The 17,590-nt window shown below is 43.1% G+C and overlaps 1 protein-coding gene across 1 annotated transcript in view; it reads right to left on the reverse strand.

Moving 5' to 3' along the window:
• LOC141047209 (neuronal acetylcholine receptor subunit alpha-7-like) overlaps positions 1-17,590 on the reverse strand; it is a 373,011-nt gene that overhangs the window by 114,954 nt on the left and 240,467 nt on the right. Inside the window, exon 8 of the mRNA XM_073542164.1 lies at positions 15,881-15,967. Within this exon, the coding sequence (XP_073398265.1) occupies positions 15,881-15,967 (87 nt within the window). The remainder of the gene's footprint in view (positions 1-15,880; positions 15,968-17,590) is intronic.

Below are 17,590 nucleotides of genomic sequence, written 5' to 3' on the forward strand. Positions count from 1 at the left end.
ACCACCTGTGTGCATCTTTTCCTCCCACCGTGTCCAACATCTGGGTGCAATGTCCAGCAACGGAGTCCAGCACCTGAGTGCAGCTGTCCAGCAACGGGGTCCAGCACCTGAGTGCAGCTTCAGCAAAAGAGTCCAGCAACTGAGTGCAGCTCTACACCATAGCTGCCACTCCACCAAGCTTTGCAAGAATTCTTCACTGACACCATAGCTGCCACTCCACCATGCTTTCCACGAACTCCTCGCTGACACCATAGCTGCCACTCCAGGACTCTGACTGAGTTGTCCTGGACTCTTCTCAGCACCAAAGTGCAGCCTTGGAGCAAACAGAGTCCACACCTGCGTGCAGCTGTCCAGAAACAGAGTCCAGCAAATGAGTCCAGCTTTTCTGCCAAAGAGTCCAACATTTTTAGTCCGGCTTTCAGCAACCGGGTCCAGCATCCTGAGTGCAGCTCTACACCATAGCTGCCACTCCACCAAGTAATGCCAGCCCTCCTTGCAGACACCATAGCTGACACACCACCAATCCATGCCAGCCCTCCTTGCAGACACCATAGCTGCTACTCCAGCACTCTGACTGGGCTGCCCGTGACTCTCCTTCAGCTCCATCCTTCACCCAGGCTTGCTTGCAAATGAGGAACTATCACCAACAGTGATTGACACACCTATCACTCTTTTATAGAGCAATAACACCTGTTACATAATCACGTGCACAAACTAAGGTAACCAGAGTGCAATGACCCTTATGGCCACCGGGGGGAAAACTACAAGTGAAACCACCACAGTGCAATGACCCTAATGGCCATCGGGGGGCAAAAACCACCTTTGGCACACAGCCAAAGGAAAAAAAGGTTACTTTGTGCATTTAATCTGTCAGATCCAACCTGGATCATGACACTTATGATCAGTAAAGACTTGTATAGGTTGTCTAGTGCCCTCCAAAAAATGTCACCAATGCTCAAACGCAAGCTTAATAGCCAGCAATTCTCGGTTCCCAACATCGTATTTGAGCTCCGCCTCCAAAAATTTCTTAGAAAAGAACGTACATACCCCATCCTCTCCCTCCTGAGACAGAACAGCCCCCACTCCTACTGATGAGGCATCCACCTCTACCAGAAAGGGCTTAGTCTCGTCTGTCAGGATCAAAACAGGAGCAGAGCTAAACTTCTCCTTCAGATGCTCCAAGGCCTTAACAGCCTCAGGAGACCATTGGACAGTATTGACACCCTTCTTAGTCAGATCAGTAAGGGGTTTGGCGATAACAGAAAAATTCTTTATGAATTTTCTGTAATAATTAGCAAACCCCAAGAATCTCTGAATTGACTTCAAGCATTCAGGTCTAGGCCACTCCAATACTGCCTGATTCCTTCACCGGGTCCATCTCAAACCCATCACTGGAAACAATGTACTCCAAAAAGCTAATTTTCTGTACCGCAAACTCGCATTTCTCTAGTTTAGCAAAGAGTGTGTTTTCTCTCAGAATCTGCAGAACCTCGCGGACTCTCTGCCAATGCGACTCCAGATCGGGTGAGTAGATCAAAATATCATCCAAATAAACTATAACACTCCTACTCATCAATGGCCTCAGAATGTCATTGATGAAATTTTGAAAGAACACCAGAGCATTTGTAAAGCTGAAAGGCATTACTAGACACTCAAAATGATGTACACATCGCTGCGGAGTTCTGGAAAGTATTTTCTGAAGTTGAGTCACAAGCTCTACCACCGCATAGAGATTATGATAGCGCTATTGAGTTCATCCCAGGTGCTACTCTCCCTAAGAGTCGTTTATTTAATCTGACGATCCCCGAGAGGGAGGTCTTAAAGGAATACCTGCAGACTAGTCTTGCTGCAGGTCATATAAGACCCTCCAAGTTCCCTGTGGCTGTGGGATTCTTTTTTGTCAAAAAGAAAGATGAGGGTCTTAGGCCGTGTCTTTGGCAAACTCACCCCATTGACAGAGCAGCCTGGAAGAGGAAGAGCTGCTCTATTGACGTGAAGCAGCAGAATAACCGACAGGAGCGGTCTGTGATTGCTCTCAGCTGGCACCATGTATAACAGCCAGGTATTTAGCAATTACCTGTCTGTCAGTTCGTAGCCGCATAACAAAATATTAAAATAGTCCTGGAAACCCATTTAAGTCTTCTCTATAATCTTTATCCCTCCAAAAAAGACACATATGGTTATTGATATTTTCTTGCACAGTAACTAGTCCTGTCATAGTTAAATGAGTTTTCTGGGACTATTTTATTTCTTTCCTATTGAGCTGAATGGCAGGTAGTTGCTAACTAGTCCTGTTTTGCCCGGCGCCGGCTCAGAGCAGCCATGAACTGCTCCTCCTGGTGACTCTGCTGCTTCACATCAATAGAGCAGCTCTTCCTCTTTCAGACTGCTCTTTCAATGCGGCATGACTGCCAATGTCATGCTGATTGGCAGCTCACTCCTTGCAGATATGCTGCAGGGAGCAGGTTATCAATCAGCATGACATCGGTTGCATGCCCTATCAACAGTGATTTCTACTCTTTCAATCAAAACTATTTTTTTTAGGGACCACATCACATTTGAAGTTACTTTGAGGGGACTATATGGCAGAAAATACCCAAAAGTGACACCATTCTAAAAACTGCACCCCTCAAGGTGCTCAAAGCCACATTCGAGAAGTTTATTAACTCTTCAGATGCTACACAGGAACTGAATGTGAAAGGAAAAATTAATTTAGACCCCCTTTATTTTACAAGGATAAAATGAGAAAATGGCCCCCAAAATATATTGTGCAATTACTTTTTAGTATGTTGATACCCCATATGTGGGAGAAAACTACTGTTCAGGTGCACAGAAGCTTGGAAGGGAAGGAGCACCATTTGACTTTTTGAATGCAAAAAATTGACTTGAACCGAGAGCGGACATGTTTATGTTATGAAAGCCCCTGATGTCCCTAAACAGTGGAAACCCCCCACAAGTGACTCCATTTTGGAAACTAGACCCCTCAAGGAACTTTCCTAGATGTGTGGTGAGGACCTTGAATGCCCAGGTGCTTCACAAAAGTTTATAGCATAGAGCCATGAAAATAAAAAAAAAATCAAATTTTTTCAACAAAAATTATCTTTCAGCCTTAATTTTTAAGAAGGGTAACACGAGAAAATGGACCTCAATAATTGTTGTGCGATTTCTCGTGAGTACAACAATACCCCATATGTGGGGGTAAACCATTTTTTGGGCACGACTCGAAAGCGAAGGAGCACCGTTTTACTTTTTGAGAGTAAAATTGGCTGGAATTGAGAGTGGAAGCCATGTCGCATTTGGAGAGCCTCTGTTGTGTCTAAAAAGAGGAAACCTCAACATGTGATCCTATTTTGGAAACTAGACCCCCCCCAATTCATTTATCTAGATGTATGGTGAGCACCTTGAACTTGAGTCACATACATTTATAACATAGAGCCATGAAAAAAAAATCTAATTTTTTCCACCAAAATGTTTTTTTTAGCCCCATTTTTTTATTTTCTCAGGGGCAACAGGACAAAATGGACCTAAAAAAATGTTGTGCAATTTTTCCTGACTACGCCAATATCCTATATGTGGTGGAAAACTACTGTTTGGGTGCAAGCCAGAGCTCGAAAGGAAAGTAGTGACAGTTAGGAGTGCAGACTTTGATGGAATGGTCTGCCCGCACCATGACACGTTTGGAGAGCCCCTGATGGGAAAACCCCCCACATGTGGTCCTATTTTGGAAACTAGACCCCCAAAGCAATTTATATAGATATATGATGAGCATCTTGAACGCCCGGGTTCTTCACAGAAACTTGTAACGTTGAACGAAGAAAATAAAAAAAATCACATTTTTTTCAACAGGATTTTTTTTAGCCACAATTTTTTATTTTCACAAGGGTAACAGGACAAAATAGGCAACATTATGTTGCTGGGAATTTTTCCCTGAGTACAGTGATACTCCATATGTGGTGGAAAAGGAGTTACAGTTTGGAGCGCAGACTTTGATGGAATGGTCTCCGTGCACCATGTCATGTTTGGAGAACCCCTGGTGTAACTAAATAGTGGAAACTGCCTACTATTTTAGAAACAAGACCCCATAAGGAATTTATCTAGATGCATAGTAATAGTAATGATGATGTTAGGCGTCGGGTTCCTGCCACTGCACAGCAGGAATACAGAGCCTTGCACCCAGCGGTCTCCCATTCTTCTTTGGTCGCAGTGGAACCTGCTCAGCAGATCGGTCGGTCCCGGTGCTCTGCCCAGGCCAGCTGTGTGGGTTTGCTTGCTGCTGCCACCTCTGACACAGCTATGACAATGCAGGATGCTCAGCAGCGAGATTCTCCAGGGACTAAGTCCTCATGTCGGGCCACTGAGCATGCCCGTGGAGTGATCTCCCATTGGAGATCGAGGGTCACGTACTCAGGTCCTGCTCGTGTTCGGATTGGCCCATCCGAGAAGCCAGGAAGGTCCCGGACGCCCGTGGCTATAAAAGGTTCGCATGGCCGCTCGCCCATGTGCTAGGATAGACAGTATTTACAGACTATAAGGTGTGAGAGATGTATGCACGTATGAATGTATCTGGTGACTAACTCTTTATGAAACCCCTACCCTTGGTACGCATGTGTTGTGCAGCCTAGCCTGCTAGCGCCCAGGCTTAGGTGTAGGTAGCTCAGGGTTTGAGTCAGACATTGGTCCTCACCAGTGATCCAGCACGCCTCAGTACACGTGCTCCACACTCCACTGCCAGCGTCTTTAGCGGCGCTCGTGGCAGCGACGCCGCGCGCTCAGTGGGCCTAGAGGGACTCTAACCCCGTGTCCTTGGGGTAGCGTTCTGTGGCCATACACTGTGCGCTCTTTTAGCCGAGCTCTGTGAGCACAAACAGGCTCCAGCGTTTATGTTCAGCGGTAGTGCGGCTCTGTGAAGCAACAGAGTCTGCCCCCGTACGCACCAGGTGACGATAACCCACGTGTGTTTTTATAGTATACCGCCATATAGTGTCCGCCATTACTGAGCAGCAGGTTACCACCCCTGCACGGTGGACCCCAGGCTGCGAACGCAACTTATTACCATCTTTATTATTTGGTGCGTTCCGCCAGCCCTAACATTATCCTAGTGCCAGGGTCTGGCTAGTAATGGCGGATGAACAGCGACTGCTGCAGTACATCCGGCAGCTACAGGGCAGGTTGGCGGCTCTCGAGCGTTCAGCCTCAGCTGCGGATGTTACTGCGGTCGCTGTTCAGGCAACCACAGAGGCTGTCTCTCCCGTGTGACCACAGCCATCCCTCCCCCAACTTTGTTCCGCCTCCCACTGCCCGAGAAGTTCTCGGGTGATAGTGCTTCTTGTAGGGTTTTCGTAAGCCAGTGCTCTATACAGCTGGAGCTTCTGGCCGAACGATTCCCCTCTGAGTGGGCTAAAGTGGGATTTATTATTTCCCTCTTGTCGGGCAGGGCTCTGGAGTGGGCCACACCGCCGTGGGAGCGTGGTGATCATGTTGGGCAGAGTGTCTCGCGGTTCTTGGACACTCTAAAGCAGGTCTTCCTGGGACCACAAGTCACCCATGACACCGCGCTCCGGCTGCAAATATGCAATCTGGCATTGAAACTTGTGTTATGGTACCTCAGACAGTGATAAAGGAGCTGTTGTCATGGTGTATATTGGTCAAGATAAGGACATCCCACTTGTCCTTATACTCGGCCACCAGCTTGTTGTAGCTGCATTGGTCTCTGCTGTCACCATGTCTCCGCAGTTGCCCAATTAGTGGCTTAGAGAGGCCACTGTACCTCTGACAGAAAGGCTCTTGAAGGGTGGGATGCTGGTGTAAAAGCTACCTATGTAGAGGTGTTAACCCTTATCCAACAGTGAGTGCAGCAATTCCCACACAATTTTACCACTCACCCCCATGACAGGGGGAGATTTGTGGGGGTCAATCTTGGTGTCCTTCCCTTTGCAGACAATAAATCTGTGGGTGTACCCTGAGGTACTCTCACACAGCTTGTACAGTTTAATTCTGTAACTGGACCTCTTACTGGGCAGGTATTGTCAAAATTTTAGCCTTCCTTTGAAATGAACCAGAGATTCATCTATACAGATGTCCCTTTGGGGTTTGTACACCTTAGCAATTTTTTTGCTGAAGTATTCAACTACTGGACAAATTTTATATAGACAATCAGAGTTAGGATTGTCTCGGGGAGGACACTGCGCATTTTCACTATATTGCAAACATTTTTGGATTGCTTCAAATCGTGTCTTTGTCATGGCCATATGGAATACTGGTGTGTTGTATCGTATATTAGTACTCCAGTATTGACAAAGCTCTATTTTCTGACTATGTCCATATGCAGCACAATGCTTCAAAATGTCATAATTTCTGCTGCAATTACAGGGGTCCATCTGGCGTATGATGACATGTGAATTTGTGTGAAAAATTAATGGGCATACAAATTTGTATGGGCCACTATAAGATTTATTATTTCCTCAGTGAAAAAGAGTTTTGCAAAACTCAATTTCAGTGCGGACGCTGGTGTCAAATAGGATTTCTGAGCTGCCAATGAAATCCAGAATAAAAGGCTGTTAATTTTTTTGGGGTGGAGTTAATATGGGATCGCTTGCTTAAGGGGTGGTTTGGTTCCTAAGGCATATTGCTCGGGGACTCTGCTCCCTAGATGAGGCGGAGGAAGAGAAATAGAGGAATATGGGATCTTCCTCACTGCCTGAATGTGTTTCGGAGGCAAGGAAAGTGTATGCCTCCTGTGGTGAATACTGTGGATGTGGATGTAAGGCTGGTTTCACATTTGCGTTTTTTTCGCGGTAATTTAGCGCTAAATAGCGCATGCGTTTTTTTTTCCTATACTTTGCATGGGATGCGCTTATGTGCGCATACACATGCGTTTGTACGCGTTTTACCGCGCATGCGTTTTTTTGCGGTATGCGCTCGGGCGCACAAAATGCAACTTGTTGCATTTTTTGTGCGTCCGATTTGCCTCAAAAAAACGCATGCACGAGCAATGCGTTTTTTTACAGCAAGACACACAATATAAGTCTATGGGTGCGCATATGTGCGCATTGGCATGCTTATGTATGCGTTTTTTGCACATGCGTTTTTTTTTGTTAACCATGGAATTTAGGGGTTTGGGTTAGAGTTAGGGTTAGTTAAGGGGGTTTAGGGTTAGGGTTAGGGTCAGGGTTAGGGTTAGGGTTAGGGTCAGGGTTAGGGTTAAGTATGGTTTGGTTAAGGGTTAGGGTCAGGGTTAGGGTTAGGGTTAGGGTCAGGGTTAGGGTTATGGTTAAGTATGGTTTGGTTAAGGGTTAGGGTCAGGGTTAGGGTTAGGGTTAGGGTTAGGGTCAGGGTTAGGGTTAAGTATGGTTTGGTTAAGGTTTAGGGTTAGGGTTAGGGTCAGGGTTAGGGTTAGGGTTAAGTATGGTTTGGTTAAGGGTTAGGGTCAGGGTTAGGGTTAGGGTTAGGGTCAGGGTTAGGGTCAGGGTTAGGGTTAAGTATGGTTTGGTTAAGGGTTAGGGTCAGGGTTAGGGTTAGGGTTAGGGTCAGGGTTAGGGTTAGGGTTAAGTATGGTTTGGTTAAGGGTTAGGGTCAGGGTTAGGGTTAGGGTTAGGGTTAGGGTCAGGGTTAGGGTTAGGGTTAAGTATGGTTTGGTTAAGGGTTAGGGTCAGGGTTAGGGTTAGGGTTAGGGTCAGGGTTAGGGTTAGGGTTAAGTATGGTTTGGTTAAGGGTTAGGGACAGGGTTAGGGTTAGGGTTAGGGTTAGGGTCAGGGTTAGGGTTAAGTATAGTTTGGTTAAGGGTTAGGGTCAGGGTTAGGGTTAGGGTTAGGGTTAGGGTCAGGGTTAGGGTTAGGGTTAAGTATGGTTTGGTTAAGGGTTAGGGTCAGGGTTAGGGTTAGGGTTAGGGTCAGGGTTAGGGTCAGGGTTAGGGTTAAGTATGGTTTGGTTAAGGGTTAGGGTCAGGGTTAGGGTTAGTAAAGTCATGGTTTGGGTTAGTGTGAGGGGCCACCTAATGTTGGAAAAAAACGCAAACGCGGTAAAAACGCACTAAAAACGCATACAAACGCATAAAAATGCTGCGTTTTTTTCATGCATGCTCATAAAAATGCTTGAAAAAAACGCAGCAGTTGTATGCTTTTGTATGCGTTTTTCAATGCGTTTTTTTGCGGGAAAAACGCGCTGCAAAAAAAAGCAAGTGTGAAACAGGCCTAAGTGGTGTTTTTACACATTTATTGTGTGGGACTTGTGTAAAGGGTACTATTATTATAAAGTAGAGAGAAAAAGTAGAGAAAAAAGTAGAAAGCCAAAAATTAGACGAAACACTTAGAAGAAAAAAATGAAAAGATAATTAGAAGATGTAAAAAAAAACCGTTTGTATAAAAAAATTACGGTGACATTCACCACACTAATGCTCTACCTATAAAGTTACTTGGTGCTAATGATTCTTTTTTTTCTTTTGCAACACTATGACGTAAGTTTCCCTAATACACTAGCTATAAATTTACTTGGCACTGACTATTCTTTCTTTTGCAAAAGAAAAATGGATGTAAAATGGCGCTTCTTCCCTTCTGAGCCCTGCCGTGTGCCCAAACAGTAGTTTTTCCCCACATATGGGGTATCAGCGTGCTCAGGAGAAATTGCACAACATTTTTTGTGGGCCCATTTTCTCATGTTGCCCTTGTGAAAATAAAAAAATGTGGATTTAAAAATTGCAACATTTTCCAACCTTTCGCCAAATTTCTGTTTTTTTTCACAAATAAAACACAAGTTATATCAATTTTTTACCACTATCATGAAATACAGCATGTCACGAAAGAAAATTCTCAAAATCAGTGTGATCCGTTAAAGGGTTCCAGAGATATTACCTCATAAAGTGACTATGGTCAGAATTGGAAAATATGGCTTGGTCATGAAGATGTAAACAGGCTTTGGGGGTAAAGGGGTTAAGTTGATTTACAAAGGCCCATTCCAATAATATATTAGGGCATAAGGTGAGGGAATTGTGCCAGTCCGGTAAGATCTGTCTAGTTGAAGGGAGATCAGGTCAATCCAATGGTTAAAACCAAGATCTATAGTTATCACATCCCCTTGCTCTGATGGACCACAGACCCCTAAATAAAAACATTCCTGCTACAGGAAAAATGAGTAATTTTTACAGTAGTTCACCTATGTAACAGCTGATTATTTTCTGTCTCAGAAGACTCCTACTTTGAGATAAGATTTTTCAAAGCACACAAATCCTTTTACCACTTTACGGCATTTGTAACATGACTGTATGGATGTAGAGAAAACCCTTCAGAGTTAAAGAACCTTAATGAAAGTTAATACTCTGCTCTCCCTGTCTGTAGCTCCTTAGTGAAGTACATCATTTCTGCTTAGTGAAGCTTGGTAAATTTAGAATTAATTGCATCGGAGTGCTCTTTGATTGCCCTGCCATACAATACAATGTCATTTACCAGGTCCCAACACTATTATTGGGAATGCATTATCTACAGAAACACTCTGGTGTAGTAAAAAGGCCTCTTCACATTTACATTTAACAGTGAAAGTGGGAAAAATGAATGAGTCTGTAGGTAACAAGTCACCATTGTGGTATTCCCAACTCTCGTCACAACTCTTTACTACGTATATATTCCCAGTTCGTAGATTTTCCTTCTACAATTAAGAGAGATGGCTTGGATTGTTTTAGGCAATCATTTACAGATAGCTTCAGCTAGCCCCCAGGGCTTTTAAATTCTAGGGCATGAAAAGCTTTATCTTCTTGTTTCACATGGGAGAGAAAAAATCTAATGAACAGATGAACAAAGTATGTTCTGACCTAAATGCCAACTTCCAGAACGCCGTATATCAAATATACTATTTCATATGCTCTAATTATTTAGTAATAAAGGGAAAGAAGGTGCAAAACGTAAAGGTTATCATGAAGTCAGTAACCAGAAAGAACGCATAACTCTTTGAAACAATGAAATATTTCATCTAATAAGCCTTATACAGAGGTACTTGAAAGTTTCTGAACCTTTTAGAATTTTTCTTATTTCTGCAAAAAATTGACCTAAAGCTATAATAAATTTTCACAAGTGATAAAGAGAACTAAATAAAACAAATGAGTCAAAAATGTTAAACTTAATATTTTTTTAATTGAGGAAATGATCAAATATCACATTTCTGTGACTGTCAAAATTATGCGAACCTTTGTTTTTAGTATCTGGTGTGACTTTCTTGTGCATCAATTTCCTCAATAATAAAAAAATTAGAAAGTCTAATATTTTTGCCTCATTTCATCTGGTTCTCTTTATCTACTTTTAGGACTTGTGTGATTACCTGAAGTAGTTCTAGGTCAAATTTATGCAAAAATATGAAAAATTCTAAAGGATTCGCAAACTTTCACAAGCTTTAATGTAGTTTTAGATCAAATATATGCTGATAATTATTAAGAACTCACAAACTTTCAAGGACCACTATATAGTGCAATGTGAAAGATGCATTTTAACAGGCTAATCATGGGGCATATATCCTCTCTATTAATCAGCTAGCATTAGGCTTCATGACTTGTCACTTGACCATTTTTTGGGTTTTTTGTTCTAAGACTCATAACATTTATAGAGATGGTAGTTGTGGTGGATAGGAATTATACCTGCATCTTTGGCAGAATTTAAGAAAATGTAAGAGACAGCTTCCCTACTAAACCAGTACAGTTCTTTACTCATGTCACAGTGTTTCCTATCAGGCTGCAAGGAAGATTGATTACCTATATATTGGGCAAATGGAGCTCCACGTGGGAGAAGCCAGAAGATACAGAATTTGAATATCCTACATAAATGTTAATCCTGCTACATTATGATTGGTTGATGTAACATGTGAGACAAGGCATCTGGGTAGGAAAAGTACGCAAAGAATATTCAAAGGACAAGTCTTGAGTCACAAGAGGGAGAAGAATAATTAAGTGCTCTAGGAAAAGAGCTGTGTGCATTAATTTAGTCATAATCAAATAGGGTATGATTAATCAAAGTGTTTTTCCAGAACACTGTCCATTTCAAAAGTCACCACTTTTTGACGCAATGCAGAATTGCGCTAATTTTTGTAACTTTTGGTGATTCAAGCAGCTTTGACCAAATTGGCAAAGCTGGGAAGATTTTGGGTTAAATTCTGCAAAACTGCTGGTGTATTTAACATCAGAATGAAGTACTTATTTTCAACCATAATTTGAAAAATAAATCTTGCCAAATCAGACAAGATGATTTTTTTGGATTTATTTTCTCATTTTGACTCTCATAGTTGTGGTCTACCTATGATGTCAATTACAGGTCTCTCTCATCTTTTTAAGTGGGAGAACTTGCACAATTGGTGACTGCCTCAACACTTTTTTCCCCACTGTATAATATATAGCAATACCTAAATACATTAGTAAATTGGATTATAGCCTTCTTCGTTGCCCCTTAAATCTTGCTCTGCACACAGCCTAAGGGTGAAGTCAGATGGCCATATTACTCACACGAGGATCACATTGCAATCCTCGGGCTGGCCGTCAGCTCTCCTGAACAGAGTATGACAGCGTGATGTATTGCTATGGAGCTGTCACGCTCAGGTCCAGAGAGCCAATGGCCAGTCTGAGGAATGCGATATGATCCTTACGCAAGTAATATGGCTATCTGACTACACCTTTAAGAAAAGGGCAGGACTGTTTTTGGACTTAGATTTCATCTGATTTGGAAAGCATGGAAGTTTATTTAACCCCATAGGACAGGGTAATTTTTTATTTTTGTGCTTTTATTTTTTTCCTCATTTGCTGCAAGAGCAGTAACTTTTTATTTTTCCATCCCCATATCAGTATGAGGTCTTGTTTTTTTGTGATGAGTTGTACTTTTAAAAGGCACCATCCAAATAAAACCAATTTTCCAGGTCGATACAATTACGGCCATATCAAACGCGTATGTTTTTTTAATATTGAAGGGCTGAAAAAAAATTGGCAATTAGTAAAAATTAAAAGAAATTGGGGGCTGTTTTGCCATTTTATTTCCATAGCGTGGTGCACTTTCTGATATGTTTGTCAAAAGCCAGAATTAGATTCTTAAGCGAGAAAAACTAAAGAGAAAAAAGACTTATCCTTCTCTTTTTTTTCTGACTTTATTCCTTGTTGATAGAAATAGGATAAAAAATGCCAAACAGAGTGATCTACAGTTGTGGCCAAAAGTATTGACACCCCTGCAATTCTGTCATATAATACTCAGTTTCTTCCTGAAAATGATTGCAAACACAAATTCTTTGGTATTATTATCTTCATTTAATTTGCCTTAAATGAAAAAACACAAAAGAGAATGAAGCAAAAAGCAAAACAATGATCTTTTCACACAAAATTCCAAAAATGGGCCAGACAAAAGTATTGGCACCCTCAGCCTAATACTTGGTTGCACAACCTTTAGCCAAAATAACTGCGACCAACCGCTTCCGGTAACCATCAATGAGTTTCTTACAATGCTCTGCTGGAATTTTAGACCATTCTTCTTGGGCAAACTGCTCCAGGTCCCTGATATTTGAAGGGTGCCTTCTCCAAACTGCCATTTTTAGATCTCTACACAGGTGTTCTATGGGATTCAGGTCTGGATTCATTGCTGGCCACCTTAGAAGTCTCCAGTGCTTTCTCTCAAACCATTTTCTAGTGCTTTTTGAAGTGTGTTTTGGGTCATTGTCCTGCTGGAAGACCCATGACCTCTGAGGGAGACCCAGCTTTCTCACACTGGGCCCTACATTATGCTGCAAAATGTGTTGGTAGTCTTCAGACTTCATAATGCCATGCACACGGTCAAGCAGTCCAGTGCCAGAGGCAGCAAAGCAACCCCAAAACATCAGGGAACCTCTGCCATGTTTGACTGTAGGGACCATGTTCTTTTCTTTGAATGCCTCTTTTTTTCTCCTGTAAACTCTATGTTGATGCCTTTGCCCAAAAAGCTCTACTTTTGTCTCATCTGACCAGAGAACATTCTTCCAAAACATTTTAGGCTTTTTCAGGTAAGTTTTGGCAAACTCCAGCCTGGCTTTTTTATGTCTCGGGGTAAGAAGTGGGGTCTTCCTGGGTCTCCTACCATACAGTCCCTTTTCATTCAGATGCCGATGGATAGTACGGGTTGACACTGTTGTACCCTCGGACTGCAGGGCAGCTTGAACTTGTTTGGATGTTAGTCGAGGTTCTTTATCCAACATCCGCACAATCTTGCGTTGAAATCTCTTGTCAATTTTTCTTTTCCGTCCACATCTAGGGAGGTTAGCCACAGTGCCATGGGCTTTAAACTTCTTGATGACACTGCGCACGGTAGACACAGGAACATTCAGGTCTTTGGAGATGGACTTGTAGCCTTGAGATTGCTCATGCTTCCTCACAATTTGGTTTCTCAAGTCCTCAGGCAGTTCTTTGGTCTTCTTTCTTTTCTCCATGCTCAATGTGGTACACACAAGGACACAGGACAGAGGTTGAGTCAACTTTAATCCATGTCAACTGGCTGCAAGTGTGATTTAGTTATTGCCAACACCTGTTAGGTGCCACAGGTAAGTTACAGGTGCTGTTAATTACACGAATTAGAGAAGCATCACATGATTTTTCGAACAGTGCCAACACTTCTGTCCACCCTCTTTTTTATGTTTGGTGTGGAATTATATCCAATTTGGCTTTAGGACAATTCTTTTTGTGTTTTTTCATTTAAGACAAATTAAATGAAGATAATACCAAAGAATTTGTGTTTGCAATCATTTTCAGGAAGAAACTGAGTATTATCTGACAGAATTGCAGGGGTGTCAATACTTTTGGCCACAACTGTATATCAGGCGACCTCCCTCTATGGGAGGTGCCTGATTATTGTTGTGCTTCCTGGCTGGGTCTGCTGTGTCCTTGCCTGGCTGTGCGCTGTTCTCAGGTCCTCTGGTCTGTCTTGTATTCTATTGTGCTCTTAGCACTCATTCTGAACTCTCACTTGCTTCATGCTCACTTGTGCCTCCTGGCACACTCTCGTATCCTGTCCTCTGTCTCTTGCTCAGTCATGCCTCCTGGCACTCACTCTGTCCCTGCGCTCCATTACACCTCCTGGCACAACTGCTGCTCCATTCAGTACTCTGTCGTGCTCCTTGCACGCATCCTGCTTTGTTTACCTCCGGACGTATTACTCGCTACACGCCATACGTGCTCACGTGTACATGTCTCGCACTATCCTGTAGTTAGCGCACTTCCGTGTACACACCTGGTATTCCTAGTATCCAGTACCGCCCTTCAGACATACTCACCCGTGTCTCCTGTGAGCCATCCCTCTCGGCACCGGCTACCGTGGTACTCGAACCCCTGGGCCTGCTCCTAACGGTCCCTGTATAGGAGTCGGTTCCACCTGGCAGCTCGCCCAGGGCCCCTCGGTGCCACGGCCCAGAGGGTCCACTCCTGGAGTTTCTGGCTCCAGACCATCCACGCTAACAGTATAATCAGGCCATGGACCCCGCTGGTACTGCGGCTTCCATCCAAAAGGAGCTGGCGTTCCTCCGGGAAAACCAGACAAGAATTATGTTATTTCTCAAGTCCATGGAGTCCTGTTTATCTGCCTTACAGTCCTCTGAGCCTGGGAATGCTACCCAGTTGGCCAGTCTCCAGCAGGAACTCGCGCAGCAACGCGACTCCCAGGCCCAGATTCTCAACTATACAGTATGTCGTCGGTAGAAAATCGGCTCCTGTCTATACAATCCGTTTCTGCCCAGGCCATTGTTCCTCTCTCGCTACCGTGGTACTCGTTCCCCTGGGCCTGCTCCTAACGGTCCCTGTATAGGGGTCGGTTCCACCTGGCAGCTCGCCCGGGGCCCTTCGGTGCCACGGCCCAGAGGGTCCACTCCTGGAGTTTCCGGCTCCAGACCATCCACGCTAACATCCTGGATACGTCTGTGTGTGGTGGCTCTTGGAGTAATGACTCCAGCAGCAGTCCACTCCTTGTGAATCTCTTCCAAAAATTTTTGACTGGCGTTTTCTTAACAATCCTTTCAAGGTTGCAGTTATCCCGGTTGCTTAAGTATCTTTTTCTACCACACTTTTCATTCCACTCAATTTTACATTAATATGCTCGGGTATAGCACTCTGTGATCAGCCTGCTTCTTTAGCAATGACCTTTTGTGGCTTACCCTCCTTGTGGATTGTGTCAATGACTGCCTTCTGGACATCTGTCAAGTCAGCAGTCTTCCCCATGATTGTGGAGCTTACTGAAACAGACTTAGGGACCTTTTTAAACGCTTAGAAAGCCTTTGCAGGTGTTTTTGGTTAATTATTCTAATTTTCTGAGATAATGACTTTTGAGTTTTCATTGGCTGTAAACCGTAATCATCAACATTAACAGAAATAAACACTTGAAATAGATCAGTCTGTTCGTAATGACTCTATATCACATATGAATTTCACTTTTGGATTTGAAGAAATTAAATAAATTAACTTTTTGATGATATTCTAATTTTGTGAGTAGCACCTGTACATAAATCTATTATTTCGCTACATTCATAAATTCTTCCTACTTTCCAAAAAGATGAAATATTTCATGTTTAGCTAATTTACACTATTCAGAATATTCACCTTGTCTTATCAACCATGTCAGATACAAAGTAGAAAAACAATGTTGGTCTATACAAAGCATATACAGTTATTGAACAAGAGTAAAGAATGTGTTATTTAGCTCCATTATTGAATTACCACATTTTAAAATATCTATATCATAGATAGCTATACAAGAAAATGCAAACATATGAAACAAATAAAGTTTCCCAATACTAACATGGTAGTGCAAAAATAAATAAACCTTGACAATTACTATTTTATGTGAAGAACAGTGATGACAGCACAGGTTTCCAGACTGATCACCTTATACCTTATACATTACACGTGACTTACCTATCAGAGGGACTGAATCTGATGTCGCAGGCATGATCTCTGCCACAAGTAACATGAAGACTGTAAGTGACAGGAGCACGGTAATTCCTGGGTGTGTAGAAAATAGAAAGTTTAGAGCTGGTTAGTACATATTTTCTAGATATCTTCTGTTGCAATATAAAAACAATGACAATATAGAAAAAAAAATCATGTTTTGAAACCTATATCAAATCCAATCAATTCAGTTTATGGCAAAGTAACTGTAGGGGTTGTGTGAGAAGGTGGGGAGATTAGTAAAATAGTCTTAGTATGCAATGTCTAGAATAGTTAGGATAGAAATAAACAAGACAACCACTGTTTACCGGTAGTTTAAAAACTACAAACTGTGCTTTACTCACCCTCCCTAAGTCCAGTCTATACTGATATCTGTTGCAGCGCTGAAGTCATGTCGACAATACTACAGCCGCTCAGTGAGCTCAATGGCTCTGAGCGGCTTATTGCATCAACTCTGGCAGCGCCGCTGAGGTAAGTGATTGTCTGAAGAGCTAGCGACAAGACATACAGCCATTAACACACACAGAGAGCAGCGGCAGAGACTCCTCCGATCCCTGGGTAATGTCAGTCTTGTTGTCTATAGCAAATGATAGGATTTTAGGTTTTATTTTTGCAGTGTAATGAGAACAATGAGAAAAACAAAATTACAGGGCCAATTTGCCGTTACCACTTCATAACTACTGCTGGGCAATTATAGGGACAATTTGCCGCTTCCACTTCATACCTACTGCTGGGCAATTACAGGGCCAATTTGCTGCTACCACTTCATAACTACTGCTGGGCAATTACAGGGCCAATTTGCCGCTAACACTTCATAACTACTGCTGGGCAATTACAGGGCCAATTTGCCGTTACCACTTCATAACTACTGCTGGGCAATTACAGGGCCAATTTGCCGCCACCACTTCATAACTACTGCTGGGCAATTACAGGACCAATTTGCCGCTACCACTTCATAACTACTGCTGGGCAATTACATGGCCAATTTGCCACTACCACTTCATAACTACTGCTGGGCAATTACAGGGCCAATTTGCCACTACCACTTCATAACTACTGCTGGGCAATTACAGGGCCAATTTGCCGCTACCACTTCATAACTACTGCTGGGCAATTACAGGGCCAATTTGCCGCTACCACTTCATAACTACTGCTGGGCAATTACAGGGCCAATTTGCCGCTACCACTTCATAACTACTGCTGGGCAATTACAGGGCCAATTTGCCGTTACCACTTCATAACTACTGCTGGGCAATTACAGGGCCAATTTGCCGCTACCACTTCATAACTACTGCTGGGCAATTACAGGGCCAATTTGCCGCTACCACTTCATAACTACTGCTGGGCAATCACAGGGCCAATTTGCCGCTACCACTTCATAACTACTGCTGGGCAATTACAGGACCAATTTGCCGTTACCACTTCATAACTACTGCTGGGCAATTACATGGCCAATTTGCCACTACCACTTCTTAACTACTGCTGGGCAATTACAGGGCAAATTTGCCGCTACCACTTCATAACTACTGCTGGGCAATTACAGGGCCAATTTGCCGCTACACTTCATACCTACTGCTGGGCAATTACAGGGACAATTTGCTGCTACCACTTCATAACTACTGCTGGGCAATTACAGGGCCAATTTGCCGTTACCACTTCATAACTACTGCTGGGCAA

The sequence above is a fragment of the Dendrobates tinctorius genome, unplaced genomic scaffold (assembly GCF_039654945.1).
Source record: "Dendrobates tinctorius isolate UK_male_01 unplaced genomic scaffold, ASM3965494v1 ptg000011l, whole genome shotgun sequence".
NCBI lineage: Eukaryota > Metazoa > Chordata > Amphibia > Anura > Dendrobatidae > Dendrobates > Dendrobates tinctorius.